The 18,246-nt window shown below is 60.0% G+C and overlaps 1 protein-coding gene across 1 annotated transcript; it reads right to left on the reverse strand.

Annotated features, from left to right (window-relative positions):
* Positions 1-252: 252 nt before the first annotated feature.
* LOC141735317 (mucin-3A-like) lies at positions 253-2,808 on the reverse strand. Its single transcript, XM_074567959.1, has 8 exons — positions 2,687-2,808; positions 2,546-2,604; positions 2,310-2,455; positions 2,102-2,170; positions 1,516-1,678; positions 1,226-1,387; positions 820-1,075; positions 253-708 (listed from the first exon to the last, which is right to left on the reverse strand). Exons 1-8 carry the CDS (start codon positions 2,786-2,788, stop codon positions 670-672), a joined length of 996 nt encoding a protein of 331 aa, XP_074424060.1. The 5' UTR covers positions 2,789-2,808; the 3' UTR covers positions 253-669.
* Between the last annotated feature and the right edge of the window lie 15,438 nt (positions 2,809-18,246).

Consider the following 18,246-nt stretch of genomic DNA (forward strand, 5'->3'; position numbering starts at 1 on the left):
CGTGCTCCCCAGGGTGTCCCAGTACTTCCCAGGGCACCCCAGTGTATCCCAGTACTTCCCAGTTTGTTCTGGGTATTACATGCTCCCCAGTGCATCCCAGTACTTTCCAGGGCTCCCCAGTGTCTCCTGGTACTTCCCAGTGTGTTCTGGGTATCACGTGCTTCCCCCAGCACTTCCCGGTGTCTCCGAGTACTTCCAGCCCTGGGGAACACCAGTTACGACCGGCCACCAACCAACCACACAACTCAATTTACCACAATAATAACAATAAGTTTATTACAACGTGTGACACTCGTGGGAAATTGGGGGTGGGGAGGGGGGTCCCCCGTGGCGGTGACCCCACATATCGCTACAACCTGCACCCCCTTAGGAGTCCTGCACCCCCCGCTAAGGGTTGGGGGAGGGGCATCATCCCCACGTGGTCACCCCCTGGGCTCCACCCGGGAGCCACCGGGTTTCATCATCCAAATAAATAATAAATAAGAAGGGAGTTGTCCACCCCTCCCGCCCTGAAACATCCTGCTCAGCTGTCGGCACAACCCGCTTGCTGCTGGTCCAGCCACGCCGGATGGATTTGGGTCTCTTCTTGGAAGAGAAGACCCCGTTGGGTTGAGGTTGGATGTTCTCCACTCTTTCATCCCAGTTGAGATGTTGTGAGTTGGCCCTCGATCATAGCTGGGTGATCAACTTTGGCCTGGAGATCTTCATCTGGTGGAGGAGGAGAAGCAAGGAGGTGAGGAGGGTGGGGAGGAGGGTCTCCCTTGGGTCCTCACTCCAGGAGAGGGTGGTGGGTGCTGCCGGAGAAGAAGGGGAACGTACCGGGCTGGAGGTATCCACCAGCTCCAACGAAGGCTTGAAGTTATGTAGAGTCTCCTCACCCATGGCGTAATGGTGGGGGATGGTTGGTTGTCTCGGTGGTCTTCTCCAAACGTTGGTCTCCATCCAACCTAACTGGGGTTGGGGGTCAGCTATGGTGCTGTCGGCCCACATGTTGCGGTAGAGGAAGCCATCGGGGGAGTGCCAGGAGGAGTTCTTGTCCTTGTACCAGTTGCCATCAGTGTAGGATTGAGGGTCACTGGGTGGGGAGCAAGAGAGTGTCTCAGAGGGGGAGGCAGACAACAAGAGGAGGGGGGGTCCTCAGGGAACCCAGGCGTCCGATTACTGACCCCCTCTGAACCGGAACCCTCCCCCCAAACAGGGAACCCAGGCGTCTGGGCTCCTCTACCTCAGCATGTACTTCCTCCAATGGTTCCTGACCAGCAAGGCGGCGAGGACAATGCAGATGATGAGCAACACGGTGGCCACCAGCCCCAAGCCAGTTGCCAACTTGCTGACGCGGCCGGAGCAGTTGTCACCTGTGTACCAGTACAGGGCTTCATCCTGGCAGCTGTGGGAAGGAGACAGGATCAGGTCCACCTTCTTCTTGCACCATCCCCGTGGGACCTGGAGCAGGGGATGGTGGTGACTCCTCCACCGGCCAACCTCATGGCCATGGGCAGCCGTGGTGGCACTTACAAGCACTTCGGACCGTCCTGGGTGACGTGGCACTGGCCGTGGTGGCAATCCATGGTGATCGGTGTGTTGGGTGTGCAGTTGGTGATGCAGTGGATGATGCCCTGGATGGTCAGCGCGTAGTAGAATTCCTGGTATTTGCTGGGTGCTCGTTGCCAGCAGATCTCTGGGGGAGAGGGAGGGGAGGTTGGAGGGGGTTAGGGGGGGATGGGAGCGCTGGTGGGGTGAGCTGGGGGTAATGGGATGGGCAGGGGGGTGGTGGGTTGGGCAAGGAGCTGGTGATGGTGTGCTCTGGAGGGTAACAGGTTGGCCAAGGAGCTCTTTAGGTGGGCAAGGAGCTGGTGGGGTGAGCAAGGAGCTGGTGGTGGGGTGCACTGGGGGCTGGTGGGTTGGGCAAGGAGCTGGTGGGAGGTACTGGGGGCTGGTGGGATGGGCAAGGAGCTGGTGGGGAGCATGGGCAGAGTGGGGAGACCTTGTAGGGTGTGTGAGGAAGTGGTGGGGTGCGTAGGGAGCTGGGGGAACTGGGAGCTGGTGGTGGGGTGCACTGGGGGCTGGTGGGGCGGGCAGGAGGGTCCCCAGAGGGTCTCACCTTGCAGGGAAGCCCCCGCCGTCAGGTTCTTGACGATGGGGTTGTCTGACACGGTGAGGCAGAGGATGGCTGTGGGAGAGATGGAGAGAGAGAGGAAGCATCAGAGCCCCATCCTCGGGTGCTCCAGGTGGGACCCAGGGAGCTGGGGGGGGGGTGGACACGGGGCCGGGGGCCGGGGGAGGGGGGGTGTACATGGAAGGGCACCCACAGCTGTTGTGCTGGCAGGTGCCCTGGGTGGCCTCCGTCTCTTTCAAGCTCTCCACCAGCCTCTTCGTTATTTCCTCAGTCTCCGTATTGTTGCTGCTCCCCCTCAAGGTGAAGATGACCTGGTGCTCCACCACGATGCTGCCAGGCCTTTGGAGAGGGGACAGAGCGGAGGGCTTAGAGGGGATGGAATGGGGACCCCCCCACCCCACGCCACACCAACATCTGGGTTCCTCTTACTTGAGGCTGATGATCTTCACGCCCTCGTAGCCGGGGATGTTCCCGTAGATCTTCCTGATCTGCAAAGCCAAAGGGTTCCATGAGCCACCACCCAGGGGACAAGATGGCCGCGGAGGGGACAACTCAGTCCCCTGTCCTCACCTCCTTCTGGAAGTGCTCCTCAAAGTCGCGGTAGGTGTCCGAACGGTTGTTCTTCAGGTCCTCCGTGTAGTTGAAGTTGGTGACGGTCACCACCAGCTCCATGTCTGCCACCACTGTCCCCGGGTCAGCTAAAGGACACAAGGGGCAAAGGAAGGGAGCTCAGCGCGGTGGCCCAAGGAGGTCAGGACCCCCAGGGAGGCCACGGGGTGGGGGTAGGGGGTGGCGGTGGCACTTACGGAGGTTGGTGTCAATGGAGCCGATGGAGTACTCGCACAAGGGACCATAGAAATACGGGGTGCAGAGACACTTGATGCCATCGTAGGTGCCTCCATTCTGGCAGAACACTGGGAAGGAGCAAGGTGGGGGGGTCACCAGAGCACCTTGGAGGGCACCCAGGACCCACTCGGAGCTGGGTAGGGTGGAGGTGCCATGTGGGGCGCGATGGTCCTTTTGGGGTGGAGGGGGGTGTGTGTGGGGGGGGGTGAACTCACCTGGAGGAACAGTTGTGATGGAGGTTGTTGTGGAGGTCACGTTGGGGGTGGGTACTGTGGCGGTCTCTTGGGAGGTGGTGGGTGCTGTGGAGGTCTTTTGGGTGGTGGTGGGAGCTGTGGAGGTCTTTTTGGTAGTGGGTGCTGTGGAGGTCTTTTTGGTAGTGGGTGCTGTGGAGGTCTTTTGGGTGGTGGTGGGAGCTGTGGAGGTCTTTTCGGTGGTGGGTGCTGTGGAGGTCTTTTGGGTGGAGGTGGGAGCTGTGGAGGTCTTTTCGGTGGTGGGTGCTGTGGAGGTCTTTTGGGTGGAGGTGGGAGCTGTGGAGGTCTTTTTGGTGGTGGGTGCTGTGGAGGTCTTTTGGGTGGTGATGGGAGCTGTAGAGGTCTTTTCGGTGGTGGGTGCTGTGGAGGTCTTTTGGGTGGAGGTGGGAGCTGTGGAGGTCTTTTTGGTGGTGGGTGCTGTGGAGGTCTTTTGGGTGGAGGTGGGAGCTGTGGAGGTCTCTTGGGTGGTAGATGCTGCTGTGGAGGTCACGTGGGTGGTTGCTGTGGAGGTCTCTTGGGTGGTGGGAGCTGTGGAAGTCTTTTGGGTGGTGGTGGGAGCTGTGGAGGTCTCTTGGGTGGTAGATGCTGCTGTGGAGGTCACGTGGGTGGTAGATGCTGCTGTGGAGGTCACGTGGGTGGTGGGTGCTGTGGAGGTCTTTTGGGTGGTGGTGGGTGCTGTGGAGGTCTCTTGGGTGGTAGAGGCTACTGTGGAGGTCTCTTGGAGGGTGGTGGTGGTCGGTGCTGCCGTGGAGGTGGCTCCAGTGGTGGAGAACACCGTGGAGGACTCTCCTGAGGTGGTTGAGGCTGCCATGGCAGTCACCTCTGTGGAGGTTACATCAGTGGAGGTGGCTCCTGTGGTGGAGAAGGCAGTGGAGGAGTGTCCTGGGGTGGTAGGGGCTGCTGTGGTGGACACCTCTGTGGAGGTAAAAGCAGTGGAGGTGGCATCAGTGGTGAAGAAGACAGTGGAGGCATCTCCTGAGGTAGGTGGGGCTGCTGTGGAGATCATCTCCGTTGAGGTGACATCAGCGGAGGTGACTCCAATGGTAGAGAATACTGTGGAGGAAAGTCCTGGGGTTGTTGTATCTGCCGTGGAGGTCACCTCCGTTGAGGTGAGAGCAGTGGAGGTGGCTTCAGTGGTGGGGAAGGCAGTGGAGAAGACTTCTGAGGTGGTGGGGGCTGCTGTAGAGGTCACCTCTGTGAAGCTGAAAGCAGTGGAGGTGGCATCAGTGGAGGAAAGTCCTGAGGTAGTTGGGGCTGCTGTGGCTGTCACCTCTGTGGAGGTGGCTGCAATAGAGATGGCATCAGTGGTGGAGGAGTATCCGGAGGTGGTCGCAGTTGCCATGGAGGTCATCTCCGTGGAGACGGCAGTAGGGAAGGTGGCATCTGTGGTGGGGAGGGCAGTAGAGAAGACCCCTGAGGTGGTGGGGGCTGCCGTGGAGGTCACCTCAGTGGAGGTGGCTGCGGTCATAGAGGAAACAGTGGAGTAACCCACTGGAGTGGTGAGGATGTCCATGGAGGTGACAGCAGTGGGGGTGGCTCCGGTGGTGGGGAGGGCAGTGGAGGCATCTTCTGAGGTGGTGGGGGCTCCTGTAGAGGTGACACCAGTGGAGGTGCCTTCAGTGGTAGTGAAGGGAGAGGAGGACTCTGCTGAGGTGCTGGGGATTGGTGAGGAGGTCACCTCAGTGGACATGAGTGCAGTGGAGGTGGCTCCAGAGGTGGAGAAGGAAGTGGACAAGTCTCCTGAGGTTGAGGCGGTTGCTGAGGTGGTCACCTCTGTGGAGATGACAGTGGTGGGGGTGGCTCCAGTGGTCGGGAAGGAAGTAGATAAGTGTCCTGAGGTGGTCATGGAAGCCATGGAGGTCACCTCTGTGGACCTGAGAGCAGTGGAGGTAGCTCCAGTGGTGGAGAAGAGTGTGGAGACATCTTCTGAAGAGGTGGCAGTTGCTGAGGAGGTCACCTCTGTGGAGATGACAGTGGTGGGGGTAGATCCAGTGGTGGAGAACGAAGTGGATAAATCTCCCATGGTGGTCGTGAAAGACGTAGAGGTCGAATCAGTGGAGGTGGGAGAGGTGGAGGTGGATCCAGCGGTGGAGAAGGAAGCAGATAAGTCTCCAGTGGTGGTGGGGCCTTCTATGGAGGTCACCTCTGTGGAGGTGACAGTGTTGGTGGTGCCTCCACTGGTCGAGAAGGAAGTAGATGAGTCTCCCGTGGTGGTCATGGAAGCCATGGAGGTCACCTCTGTGGAGGTGAGAACGGTGGAGGAGGCTGCAGTGGTCGGGAAAGAAGTAGAGAACTCTCCCCGGGGAGTGGGAGGTGTTGTGGATGTCACCTCTGTGGTGGTGGCTATAGTGGTGGAGAAGAGTATGGAGACGTCTTCTGAAGAGCTGGCAGTTGCTGAGGAGGTCACCTCTGTGGAGATGTCAGAGGTAGGGGTGGCTCCAGTGGTGGAGGAGGAAGTGGATAAGTCTGCCATGGTGGTTGTAGAAGCCATGGAGGTCACGTCGGTGGAGCTGAGAGCAGTGGAGGTGGCTTCAGTGGTGGTGAAGAGTGTGGAGACCTCTTCTGAGGTGGTGGGTGCTGCTGAGGAGGTCACCTCAGTGGAGGTGAGAGCAGTGGAGGTGGGTGCAGTGGACAAGAAGGGAGTGGAGGACTCTGTTAAGGTGGTTGATGAATCCATGGAGGTCACCTCAGTGGAGGTGACAGCAGTGGAGGTGGCTCCTGTGGTCGAGAAGGAAGTGGATAAGTCTCCCACAGTGGTCACGGAAGCCATGGAGGTCACCTCGGGGGAGGTGGGAGCAGTGGAGGTGGCTCCAGTGGTTGGGAAGGAAGTAGATGAGTCTCCTGAGGCGGTGGGGGCTTCTGTGGAAGTCACCACTGTGGAGGTGGGAACGGTGGAGGAGGCTGAAGTGGTCGGGAAAGAAGTAGAGAAGTCTCCTGGGGTGGTGGGAGGTGTTGTGGAGGTCACCCCTGTGGTGGTGGCTCCAGTGGAGGTGGCTCCAGTGGTGGAGAAGAGTGTGGAGACGTCTTCTGAAGAGGTGGAGGGTGCTGAGGAGGTCACGTCTGTGGAGATGAGAGTGCTCAGGGGGACAGTAGTGGTGGAGAAGGAAGTGGATGAGTCTCCTGAGGTGGTCGTGGAAGCCATGGAGGTCACCGATGTAGAGGTAAAAGCCATGGAGGTGGATCTAGGCGTAGAGAACAGTGTGGCAGCATCTTCTGAGGTGGTGGGGGCTTCTGTGGAGGTCAACTCTGTGGAGATGAGAGTGCTGGGGGTAACGCCAGTGGTCGAGAAGGAAGTGGATGAGTCTCCCGTGGTGGCCGTGGAAGCCATGGAGGTCAGTTCTGTGGAGGTGAGAACGGTGGTGGAGGCTGTAGTGGTGGAGAAGAGTGTGGAGACGTCTTCTGAAGAGGTGGCAGTTGCTGAGGAGGTCACCTCTGTGGAGATGACAGTGGTGGGGGTGGCTCCGGTGGTGGGGAAGGAAGTGGATAAGTCTGCCATGGTGGTTGTAGAAGCCATGGAGGTCACCTCTGTGGAGCTGAAAGCAGTGGGGGTGGCTCCAGTGGTGGAGAAGAGTGTGGAGACATCTTCTGAGGTGCTGGGGGCTGCTGAGGAGGTCACCTCAGTGGAGGTGAGAGCAGTGGAGGAGGGTCCCGTGGACAAGAAGGGAGTGGAGGACTCTGCTGTGGTGGTCGCTGATCCCATGGAGGTCACCTCTGTAGAGGTGAGCGCAGTGGAGATGGCTCCAACGGTAGTGAAGGGCGTGGAGATGCCTTCTGAGGCGGTGGGTACTTCTGTGGTCACCTCTGTGGAGATGACAGTGCTGGGTGTAATGCCAGTGGTTGAGAAGGAAGTAGATGAGTCTCCTGAGGTGGTCGTGGAAGCCATGGAGGTCACCTCTGTGGAGGTGGGAGCAGTAGAGGAGGATGAAGTGCTCGGGAAGGCAGTAGAGAATTCTCCTGAGGTGGTGGGAGGTGTTGTGTAGGTCACCTGTGTGGTGGTGGCTCCAGTGGAGGTTCGACCAGTGGTGGAGAAGAGTGTGGAGACGTCTTCTGAAGAGGTGGCAGTTGCTGAGGAGGTCACCTCTGTGGAGATAACAGTGGTGGGGGTGGCTCCAGTGGTGGAGAAGGAAGTGGATAAGTCTCCTGAGGTGGTCACGGAAGGAATGGAGGTCACCTCTGTGGAGCTGAGAGAAGTGGAGGTGGCTCCAGTGGTGGAGAAGAGTGTGGAGACCTCTTCTGAGGTGGTGGGGGCTTCTGAGGAGGTCACCTCACTGGAGGTGAGAGCAGTGGAGGTGGCTCCTGTGGTCAAGAAGGAAGTGGATAAGTCTCCCACGGTGGTCACGGAAGCCATGGAGGTCACCTCGGGGGAGGTGGGAGCAGTGGAGGAGGCTCCAGTGGTTGGGAAGGAAGTAGATGAGTCTCCTGAGGTGGTTGGGGCTTCTGTGGAGGTCACCTCTGTGGAGATGACAGAGCTGGGGGTGGCTGCAGTGGTCGAGAAGGAAGTGGATGAGTCTCCTGTGGGTGTTGTGGGCGCCATGGAGGTCACCTCTGTGGAGCTGAGAGCAGTGGATGAGGCTCCAGGGGTAGAGAAGAGTTTGGAGGTTTCTTCTGAGGTGGCGGAGGGTTCTGTAGATGTCACCCCTGTGGAGATGATGGTGCTGGTGGTGGCTCCAGTGGTCGAGAAGGAAGTGGATGAGTCTCCTGTGGCTATCCCGGATGGCATTGAAGTCACTGGCTTTGAGGTGACAAAATTGGTGGTGGTTCCAGTGGTGGAGAAGACTGTGGAAAGGTCTTCTGAGGTGGTGGGGACTTCTCTGGTGGTGACCTCCGTGGAGGTGAGAGCAGTGGAGGTGGATCGAGCAGTGGAGAAGGAAGTGGAGACGTCTGCTGAGGTGGTGGGTGCTGCTGAGGAGGTCAACTCTGTGGAGATGAGAGTGCTCGGGGTGGCTCCAGTGGTGGAGAAGGAAGTGGATGAGTCTCCTGAGGTGGTCGTGGAATCCATGGAGGTCACTGATGTGGAGGTAAAAGTCATGGAGGTGGAGTTAGGCGTAGAGAAGAGTGTGGCGGCATCTGCTGAGGTGGTGGGGGCTTCTGTGGAGGTCATCTCTGTAGAGATGACAGTGCTGGGTGCAAGGCCAGTGGTTGAGAAGGAAGTAGATGAGTCTTCTGAAGTAGTCGCAGAAGCCATGGAGGTCACGTCTGCTGAGGTGGGAGCAGTAGAGGAGGCTGCAGTGGTCGGGAAAGAAGTAGAGAATTCTCCTGAGGAGGTGGGAGGTGTTGTGGAGGTCACCTCTGTGGAGGTAAAAGCAGTGGAGGTTCCGCCAGTGGTGGAGAAGAGAGTGGAAACGTCTTCTGAAGAGGTGGCAGTTGCTGAGGAGGTCTCCTCTGTGGAGCTGAGAGCAGTGGAGGTGGCTTCAGTGGTGGAGAAGAGTGTGGAGACCTCTTCTGCGGTGGTGGGGGCTGCTGAGGAGGTTACCTCACTGGAGGTGAGAGCAGTGGAGGTGGCTCCTGTGGTCAAGAAGGAAGTGGATAAGTCTCCCACGGTGGTCACAGAAGCCATGGAGGTCACCTCGGGGGAGGTGGGAGCAGTGGAGGTGGCTCCAGTGGTTGGGAAGGAAGTCGATGAGTCTCCTGAGGTGGTTGGGACTTCTGTGGAGGTCACCTCTGTGGAGATGACAGAGCTGGGGGTGGCTGCCGTGGTCGAGAAGGAAGTGGATGAGTCTCCTGTGGGTGTTGTGGGCGCCATGGAGGTCACCTCTGTGGAGCTGAGAGCAGTGGAGGTGGCTCCAGTGGTGGAGAAGAGTGTGGAGACCTCTTCTGAGGTGGTGGGGGCTTCTGAGGAGGTCACCTCACTGGAGGTGAGAGCAGTGGAGGTGGCTCCTGTGGTCAAGAAGGAAGTGGATAAGTCTCCCACGGTGGTCACGGAAGCCATGGAGGTCACCTCGGGGGAGGTGGGAGCAGTGGAGGAGGCTCCAGTGGTTGGGAAGGAAGTAGATGAGTCTCCTGAGGTGGTTGGGGCTTCTGTGGAGGTCACCTCTGTGGAGATGACAGAGCTGGGGGTGGCTGCAGTGGTCGAGAAGGAAGTGGATGAGTCTCCTGTGGGTGTTGTGGGCGCCATGGAGGTCACCTCTGTGGAGCTGAGAGCAGTGGATGAGGCTCCAGGGGTAGAGAAGAGTTTGGAGGTTTCTTCTGAGGTGGCGGAGGGTTCTGTAGATGTCACCCCTGTGGAGATGATGGTGCTGGTGGTGGCTCCAGTGGTCGAGAAGGAAGTGGATGAGTCTCCTGTGGCTATCCCGGATGGCATTGAAGTCACTGGCTTTGAGGTGACAAAATTGGTGGTGGTTCCAGTGGTGGAGAAGACTGTGGAAAGGTCTTCTGAGGTGGTGGGGACTTCTCTGGTGGTGACCTCCGTGGAGGTGAGAGCAGTGGAGGTGGATCGAGCAGTGGAGAAGGAAGTGGAGACGTCTGCTGAGGTGGTGGGTGCTGCTGAGGAGGTCAACTCTGTGGAGATGAGAGTGCTCGGGGTGGCTCCAGTGGTGGAGAAGGAAGTGGATGAGTCTCCTGAGGTGGTCGTGGAATCCATGGAGGTCACTGATGTGGAGGTAAAAGTCATGGAGGTGGAGTTAGGCGTAGAGAAGAGTGTGGCGGCATCTGCTGAGGTGGTGGGGGCTTCTGTGGAGGTCATCTCTGTAGAGATGACAGTGCTGGGTGCAAGGCCAGTGGTTGAGAAGGAAGTAGATGAGTCTTCTGAAGTAGTCGCAGAAGCCATGGAGGTCACATCTGCTGAGGTGGGAGCAGTAGAGGAGGCTGCAGTGGTCGGGAAAGTAGTAGAGAATTCTCCTGAGGAGGTGGGAGGTGTTGTGGAGGTCAACTCTGTGGAGGTAAAAGCAGTGGAGGTGGCTCCAGTGGTGGAGAAGAGTGTGGAGACCTCTTCTGAGGTGCTGGGGGCTGCTGAGGAGGTCACCTCAGAGGAGGTGAGAGCAGTGGAGGATGGTCTAGTGGAGAAGAAGGGAGTGGAGGAATCTGCTGTGGTGGTTGATGATCCCATGGAGGTCACCTCTGTGGAGGTGACAGCAGTGGAGGTGGCTCCAGTGGTAGTGAAGGGCGTGGAGATGCCTTCTGAGGCGGTGAGTGCTTCTGTGGTCACCTCTGTGGAGATGACAGTGCTGGGTGTAATGCCAGTGGTTGAGAAGGAAGTGGATGAGTATCCTGAGGTGATCCCGGAAGCCATGGAGGTCACCTCTGTGGAGCCGAGAGAAGTGGAGGAGGCTCCTGTGGTAATGAAGAGTGTGGAGGTGTCTTCTGAGGTGCTGGATGGTTCTGTAGATGTCACCCCTGTGGAGATGACGGTGCTGGGGGTGGCTCCAGTGGTCACAAAGGACGTCGATAACTCTCCTGAGGTGGTCATAGAAGACATGGAGGTCAACTCTGTGGAGCTGAGAGCAGTGGAGGAGGCTCCAGTGGTGGAGAAGAGTGTGGAGACCTCTTCTGAGGTGGAGGGGGCTGCTGAGGAGGTCACCTCTGTGGAGGTGACAGCAGTGGAGGTGGCTCCAGTGGTAGTGAAGGGCGTGGAGATGCCTTCTGAGGTGGTGGGTGCTTCTGTGGTCACCTCGATGGAGATGACAGTGCTGGGTGTAATGCCAGTGGTTGAGAAGGAAGTAGATGAGTCTCCTGAGGTGGTCGTGGAAGCCATGGAGGTCACCTCTGTGGAGGTGGGAGCAGTAGAGGAGGATGCAGTGCTCGGGAAGGCAGTAGAGAATTCTCCTGAGGTGGTGGGAGGTGCTGTGTAGGTCACCTGTGTGGTGGTTGCTCCAGTGGAGGTTCGGCCAGTGGTGGAGAAGAGTGTGGAGACGTCTTCTGAAGAGGTGGCAGTTGCTGAGGAGGTCACCTCTGTTGACATGACAGTGGTGGGTGTAGATCCAGTGGTGGGGAAGGAAGTGGATAAGTCTCCTGTGGTGGTAGGGGAAGCCATGGAGGTCACCTCTGTGGAGCTGAGAGCAGTGGAGGTGGCTCCAGTGGTGAAGAGTGTGGAGACCTCTTCTGAGGTGGTGGGGGCTGCTGAGGAGGTCACCTCAGTGGAGGTGAGAGCAGTGGAGGTGGGTGCAGTGGACAAGAAGGGAGTGGAGGACTCTGCTGTGGTGGCTGATGAATCCACGGAGGTCACCTCAGTGGAGGTCACAGCAGTGGAGGAGGCTCCTGTGGTGGAGAAAGAAGTGGATAAGTCTCCTGAGGTGGTCACGGAAGCCATGGAGGTCACCTCGGGGGAGGTGGGAGCAGTGGAGGAGGCTCCAGTGGTTGGGGAGGAAGTAGATGAGTCTCCTGAGGTGGTGGGGGCTTCTGTGGAGGTCACCTCTGTGGAGATGACAGAGCTGGGGGTGGCTGCAGTGGTCGAGAAGGAAGTGGATGAGTCTCCTGTGGGGGTTGTGGAAGCCATGGAGGTCACCTCTGTGGAGCTGGGAGCAGTAGAGAAGGCTGCAGTGGTCGGGAAAGAAGTAGAGAAGTCTCCTGGGGTGGTGGGAGGTGTTGTGGAGGTGACCTCTGTGGTGGTGGGAGCTGTGGAGGTGGCTCCATTGGTGGAGAAGAGTGTGGAGACCTCTTCTGAGGTGCTGGGGGCTGCTGAGGAGGTCACCTCAGTGGAGGTGAGAGCAGTGGAGGAGGGTCCAGTGGAGAAGAAGGGAGTGGAGGACACTGCTGTGGTGGCTGATGACGCCACAGAGGTCACCTCTGTGGAGGTGACAGTAGTGGAGGTGGCTCCTGTGGTCAAGAAGGAAGTGGATAAGTCTCCTGAGGTGGTCACGGAAGCCATGGAGGTCACCTCGGGGGAGGTGGGAGCAGTGGAGGAGGCTCCAGTGGTTGGGGAGGAAGTAGATGAGTCTCCTGAGGTGGTTGGGGCTTCTGTGGAGGTCACCTCTGTGGAGACGACAGAGCTGGGGGTGGCTGCCGTGGTCGAGAAGGAAGTGGATGAGTCTCCTGTGGTTGTCCCGGATGGCATTGAGGTCACCTGCGTTGAGGTGACAAAATTGGTGGTGGTTCCAGTGGTGGAGAAGATGGTGGAAAGGTCTTCTGAGGTGGTGGGGACTTCTGTGGAGGTCACTTCTGTGGAGATGAGAGTGCTGGGGGTAATGCCAGTGGTTGAGAAAGAAGTAGATGAGTCTCCCGTAGTGGTCATGGAAGCCATGGAGGTCACCTCTGCGGAGGTGAGATCGGTGGAGGAGGCTGCAGTGGTGGAAAAGAGTGTGGAGGAGTCTTCTGAAGAGGTGGAGGGTGCTGAGGAGGTCAACTTTGTGGAGATGACGGTGGTGGGGGTGACTCCAATGGTGGAGAAGGACGTGGATAAGTCTGCCATGGTGCTCGTGGAAGCCATGGAGGTCACCTCTGTGGAGGTGGGAGCAGTGGAGGTGGATCCAGCAGTGGACAAGGAAGTTGATAATTCTCCTGCGGTGGTGGGGGCTTCTGTGGAGGTCACCTCTGTGGAGATGGCACTATTGGTGGTGCCTCCAGTGGTCGAGAAGGAAGTAGATGGGTCTCCTGCGGTGGTCACGGAAGTCATGGTGGTTAGCTCTGTGGAGGTGAGAGCGCTGGAGGAGGCTGCAGTGGTTGGGAAGGAGGTAGATGAGTGTCCTGAGGTGGTTGGGGCTTCTGTGGAGGTCACCTCTGTAGAGATGACAGTGCTGGGTGCAAGGCCAGTGGTCGAGAAGGAAGTAGATGAGTCTTCTGAAGTAGTCGCAGAAGCCATGGAGGTCACGTCTGCTGAGGTGGGAGCAGTAGAGGAGGCTGCAGTGGTCGGGAAAGAAGTAGAGAATTCTCCTGAGGAGGTGGGAGGTGTTGTGGAGGTCACCTCTGTGGAGGTAAAAGCAGCAGAGGTGGCTCCAGTGGTGGAGAAGAGTGTGGAGACCTCTTCTGAAGAGGTGGCGGTTACTGAGGAGGTCTCCTCGGTGGACATGAGAGTGCTCTGGGGGACACTAGTGGTGTAGAAGGACGTGGATAAGTCTCCTGAGGTGGTGGGGGCTGCTGAGGAGGTCTCCTCTGTGGAGATGACTGTGGTGGGGGTAGATCCAGTCGTGGAGAAGGAAGTGGACGACTCTCCCATGGTGCTCGTGGAAGCCATGGAGGTCACCTCGGGGGAGGTAAAAGCCATGGAGGTGGCTCCAGGGGTAGAGAAGAGTGTGGAGACGTCTCCTGCGGTGGTTGGGGCTTCTGTGGACGTCACCTCTGTGGAGATGACAGTGCTGGGCGTGGCGCCAGTGGTTGAGAAGGAAGTGGATGAGTCTCCTGAGGTGGTCATAGAAGCCATGGAGGTCACCTCTGTGGAGGTGGGAGCAGTGGAGGTGGATCCAGCAGTGGAGAAGGAAGTAGATGAGTCTCCTGCGGTGGTGGGGGCTTCTGTGGAGGTCACCTCTGTGGAGATGACAGTGCTGAGGGTGGCTCCAGTGGTCGAGAAGGAAGTGGATGAGTCTCCTGAGGTGGTCACGGAAGCCATGGAGGTCACCTCTGTGGAGGTGAGAACGGAGGAGGAGGCTGCAGTGGTCAGGAAAGAAGTAGAGAATTCTCCTGAGGTGGTGGGAGGTTGTGTGGAGGCCACCTCTGTGGAGATGACAGCAGTGGAGGTGGCTCCAGTGGTGGAGAAGGAAGTGGATACATCACCTGTGGACATCTCAGATGGCATTGAGGTCACCTGGCTTGAGGTAACAGGACCGGTGGTGGTTCCAGTGGTCGAGAAGACTGTGGAGAAGACTTCTGAGGTGGTGGGGGCTCCTGTAGAGGTGACACCAGTGGAGGTGCTCTCAGTGGTGGTGAAGGGAGAGGAGACATCTTCTGAAGTGCTGGGGGCTGCTGAGGAGGTCACCTCAGTGGAGGTGGGAGCAGTGGACGTGGGTCTAGTGGTGGAGAATGGAGTGGAGGACTCTGCTGTGGTGGTTGATGATCCCATGGAGGTCACCTCTGTGGAGGTGACAGCAGTGGAGGTGGCTCCTGTGGTCAAGAAGGAAGTGGATGAGTCTCCCACGGTGGTCACGGAAGCCATGGAGGTCACCTCGGGGGAGGTGGGAGCAGTGGAGGAGGCTCCAGTGGTTGGGAAGGAAGTAGATGAGTCTCCTGAGGTGGTTGGGGCTTCTGTGGAGGTCACCTCTGTGGAGATGACAGAGCTGGGGGTGGCTGCAGTGGTCGAGAAGGAAGTGGATGAGTCTCCTGTGGGGGTCCTGGAAGCCATGGAGGTCACCTCGGGAGAGGTAAAAGCCATGGAGGTGGCTACATGGGTAGAGAACACTGTGGAGATGTCTCCTGAGGTGGTTGGGGCTTCTGTGGAGGTCACCTCTGTGGAGATGAGCGTGCTCAGGGGGACACCAGTGGTCGAAAAGGGAGTGGATAAGTCCCCTGAGGTGGTCGTGGAAGCCATGGAGGTCACCTCTGTGGAGGTGGGAGCAGTGGAGGAGGCTCCAGTGGTTGGGAACGTAGTAGCTAAGCCTCCTGAGGTGGTGGGGGCTGCTGAGGAGGTCTCCTCTGTGGAGATGACTGTGGTGGGGGTAGATCCAGTCGTGGAGAAGGAAGTGGACGACTCTCCCATAGTGCTCGTGGAAGCCATGGAGGTCACCTCTGTGGAGGTAAAAGCCATGGAGGTGGCTCCAGGGGTAGAGAAGAGTGTGGAGACGTCTCCTGAGGTGGTGGGGGCTTCTGTGGACGTCACCTCTGTGGAGATGACAGTGCTGGGCGTGGCGCCAGTGGTTGAGAAGGAAGTGGATGAGTTTCCTGAGGTGGTCACGGAAGCCATGGAGGTCACCTCTGTGGAGGTGGGAGCAGTAGAGGAGGCTGCAGTGGTCGGGAAAGAAGTAGAGAAGTCTCCTGGGGTGGTGGGAGATGGTGTGGAGGTCACCTCCGTGGAGCTGAGAGCAGTGGAGGTTCCGCCAGTGGTGGAAAAAAGTGTGGAGACGTCTTCTGAAGAGGTGGAGGTTGCTGAGGAGGTCACCTCTGTGAAGATGACAGTGGTTGGGGTGGCTCCAGTGGTCAAGAATGACGTGGATGAGTCCCCAGAGGTGGTGGGGGTTACTGTGGAGGTCACCTCTGTGGAGCTGAGAGCAGTGGAGGTGGCTCCCAGTGGTGGAGAAGGAAGTGGATAAGCCTCTCTGAGGTGGTGGGTGCTTCTGAGGTGGTCACCTCAGTGGAGATGACAGAGCTGGGGGCCGGCTGTGGTCGAGAAGGAAGTGGATGAGTCTCCTGAGGTGGTCGTGGAAGCCATGGAGATCCCCTCCGTGGGGGTCAGGGCAGTGGAGGTGGCTCCAGCTGTTGAGAAGAGTGTGGAAATGTCTCCTGAGGTGGTGGGGGCTTCTGTGGAGGTTGTCTCTGTGGAGATGAGAGCCCTGGTGGTGGCTCCAGTGGCGGAGACAGACATGGAGAATTGTCCTGAGGTGGCCATGGAGGGCATGGTGGTCACCTCTGTGGAGGTGGACACAGGGGAGGTGGCATCGAGGGTGAAGACGACTGTGGAAAGGTGGAGCTTCAGGCATGAGGAGACCCTCCATGGTGTCCCCCAACCCATCCAACCCCCTCCATGGAAGACACCACCACCTTCACCCTCCTCCTCCTCCAAGACCATCCCCCCGCCTTGTCCACGGACCCCCACCCTCCTCCTCCCCGCCTTCTCCACCTTCCCCCCCCCGCCCAAAGCTCTTCCCTCCTGGTGGGTCTCCAAACTCACCCGCCATCAGCCAGCCGAGGAGGACAGTCGTCCACCCCCGCGTCCTCCCCGCCATGGACGTGTCCCTGCCCGTGTCCCTTCCCTCCCCGGTGCCACCAACCGACTGAAACCCGCGGCCGGGGGGGCGGCCGGAGAAATATGACGATGTGGGGTGGGGTGAGGATGGCTTGGACCTTTGTCCCCACCGATATTGACGTGGGGTAACGGTCACGGCGGAGGAGGAGGAGGGCGTGTCGGCCACGGTGGCACACGCGGTGGAGAATGTCACGGCATCGTCGCCGCGCCCCGCTGGCGTCACGCTGGGCGACGCTTCCTCCGCTAGCGGGGGCCACCCCTCGGCGGTGGGGGGGGGGCGGGGGGGGCATGTGGGGGGCGGGGGGAGCAGGGGGTGTCGGTGTAGAGGTCGGGCGCAAACGGGTGGGAGCACCCTGGGGACGGGGAGTGGTGGGACACCCAGGGGGTGGCAGGTGGGGACGTGGGGATGGGGGACGTGGGGGCGTCATGGTGGTCAGTGGGGACGTGGGACGTGGGGGCGTCATGGGGCTGGGGGACATGGGGGTGTCTTGGGTCTTCATGGCGATGGGGACACGGGGGTGTCGTGGGCTTGGTGGGGATGGGGGATGTGGGGGTGTCATGGGGCTTGGTGGGGACGTGGGGATGGGGGATGTGGGGGTTTCATGGTGGTCAGTGGGGACGTGGGACGTGGGGGCGTCATGGGGCTGGGGGACATGGGGGCGTCATGGGGCTTGGTGGGGACGTGGGGATGGGGGACGTGGGGGTTTCATGGTGGTCAGTGGGGACGTGGGACGTGGGGGCGTCACGGGGCTGGGGGACATGGGGATGTCTTGGGTCTTCATGGCGATGGGGGACACGGGGGGTGTCACGGTGGTCAGTGGGGACGTGGAGGTGTCATGGGGCTTGGTGGGGACGTGGGACATGGGGGCGTCATGGGGCTGGGGGACATGGGGGTGTCTTGGGGCTTCATGGTGATGGGGGACATGGGGGGTGTCTTGGGGCTTGGTGGGGACGTGGGGATGGGGGACGTGGGGGTTTCATGGTGGTCAGTGGGACGTGGGGCTGGGGGACACGGGGAGTGTCATGGGGCTTGGTGGGGATGGGGGACGTGGGGGCATCATGGTGGTCAGTGGGGACATGGGACGTGGGGGTGTCATGGGGCTGGGGGACATGGGGGTGTCTTGGGGCTTGGTGGGGACGTGGGACGTGGGGGTGTCATGGGGCTGGGGGACATGGGGGTGTCTTGGGGCTTGGTGGGGACGTGGGGATGGGGGACGTGGGGGCGTCATGGTGGTCAGTGGGGACGTGGGACGTGGGGGTGTCATGAGGCTGGAGGACATGGGGGGTGTCATGGGGCTTGGTGGGGACGTGGGGATGGGGGACGTGGGGGCGTCATGGTGGTCAGTGGGGACGTGGGACGTGGGGGTGTCATGGGGCTGGGGGACATGGGGCTGTCTTGGGGCTTCATGGCGATGGGGGACACGGGGGGTGTCATGGTGGTCAGTGGGGACGTGGGGGCGTCATGGGGCTTGGTGGGGACGTGGGGATGGGGGACGTGGGGGTGTCATGGTGGTCAGTGGGGACGTGGGGCTGGGGGACACGGGGGGTGTCATGGGGCTTGGTGGGGATGGAGGATGTGGGGGCATCATGGTGGTCAGTGGGGACATGGGACGTGGGGGCGTCATGGGGCTGGGGGACATGGGGGTGTCTTGGGGCTTCATGGCGATGGGGGACACGGGGGGTGTCATGGTGGTCAGTGGGGACGTGGGGCTGGGGGACACAGGAGGTGTCATGGGGCTTGGTGGGGACGTGGGACGTGGGGGTGTCATGGGGCTGGAGGACGTGGGGGTGTCTCAGGGCTTGGTGGGGACGTGGGGATGGGGGACATGGGGGCGTCATGGGGGTGGGTGACGTGGAGGTGTCATGGTGGTCAGTGGGGCTGGGGGACACAGGGGTGTCATGGGGCTTGGTGGGGACGTGGGGCTGGGGGACATGGGGGTGTCTTGGGGCTTCATGGCCATGGGGGACACGGGGGTGTCATAGGGTGTGGTGGGGACGTGGGCCACCGTGTCCTGGGTCATGGTGGGGACGTGGGGCTGGGGGACATGGGGGTGTCATGGGGCTTGGTGAGGACATGGGCCACCATGTCCTGGTTGCTGGTGGGGACATGGGGGACACGGGGGTGTCATGGGGCTTGGGGGGGACACGGGGGGGGGACATGGGCCACCCTGTCCTGGGTTCCTGGCTCGTGGTGGGTACGTGGGGCTGGGGGACGTGGGGGGTGTCATGGGGGGGGGACACGGGGGTGTCATGGGGCTTGGTGGGGACAC

This window comes from Larus michahellis, chromosome 30 (genome assembly GCF_964199755.1).
Source record: "Larus michahellis chromosome 30, bLarMic1.1, whole genome shotgun sequence".
NCBI classification, from domain to species: Eukaryota; Metazoa; Chordata; class Aves; order Charadriiformes; family Laridae; genus Larus; species Larus michahellis.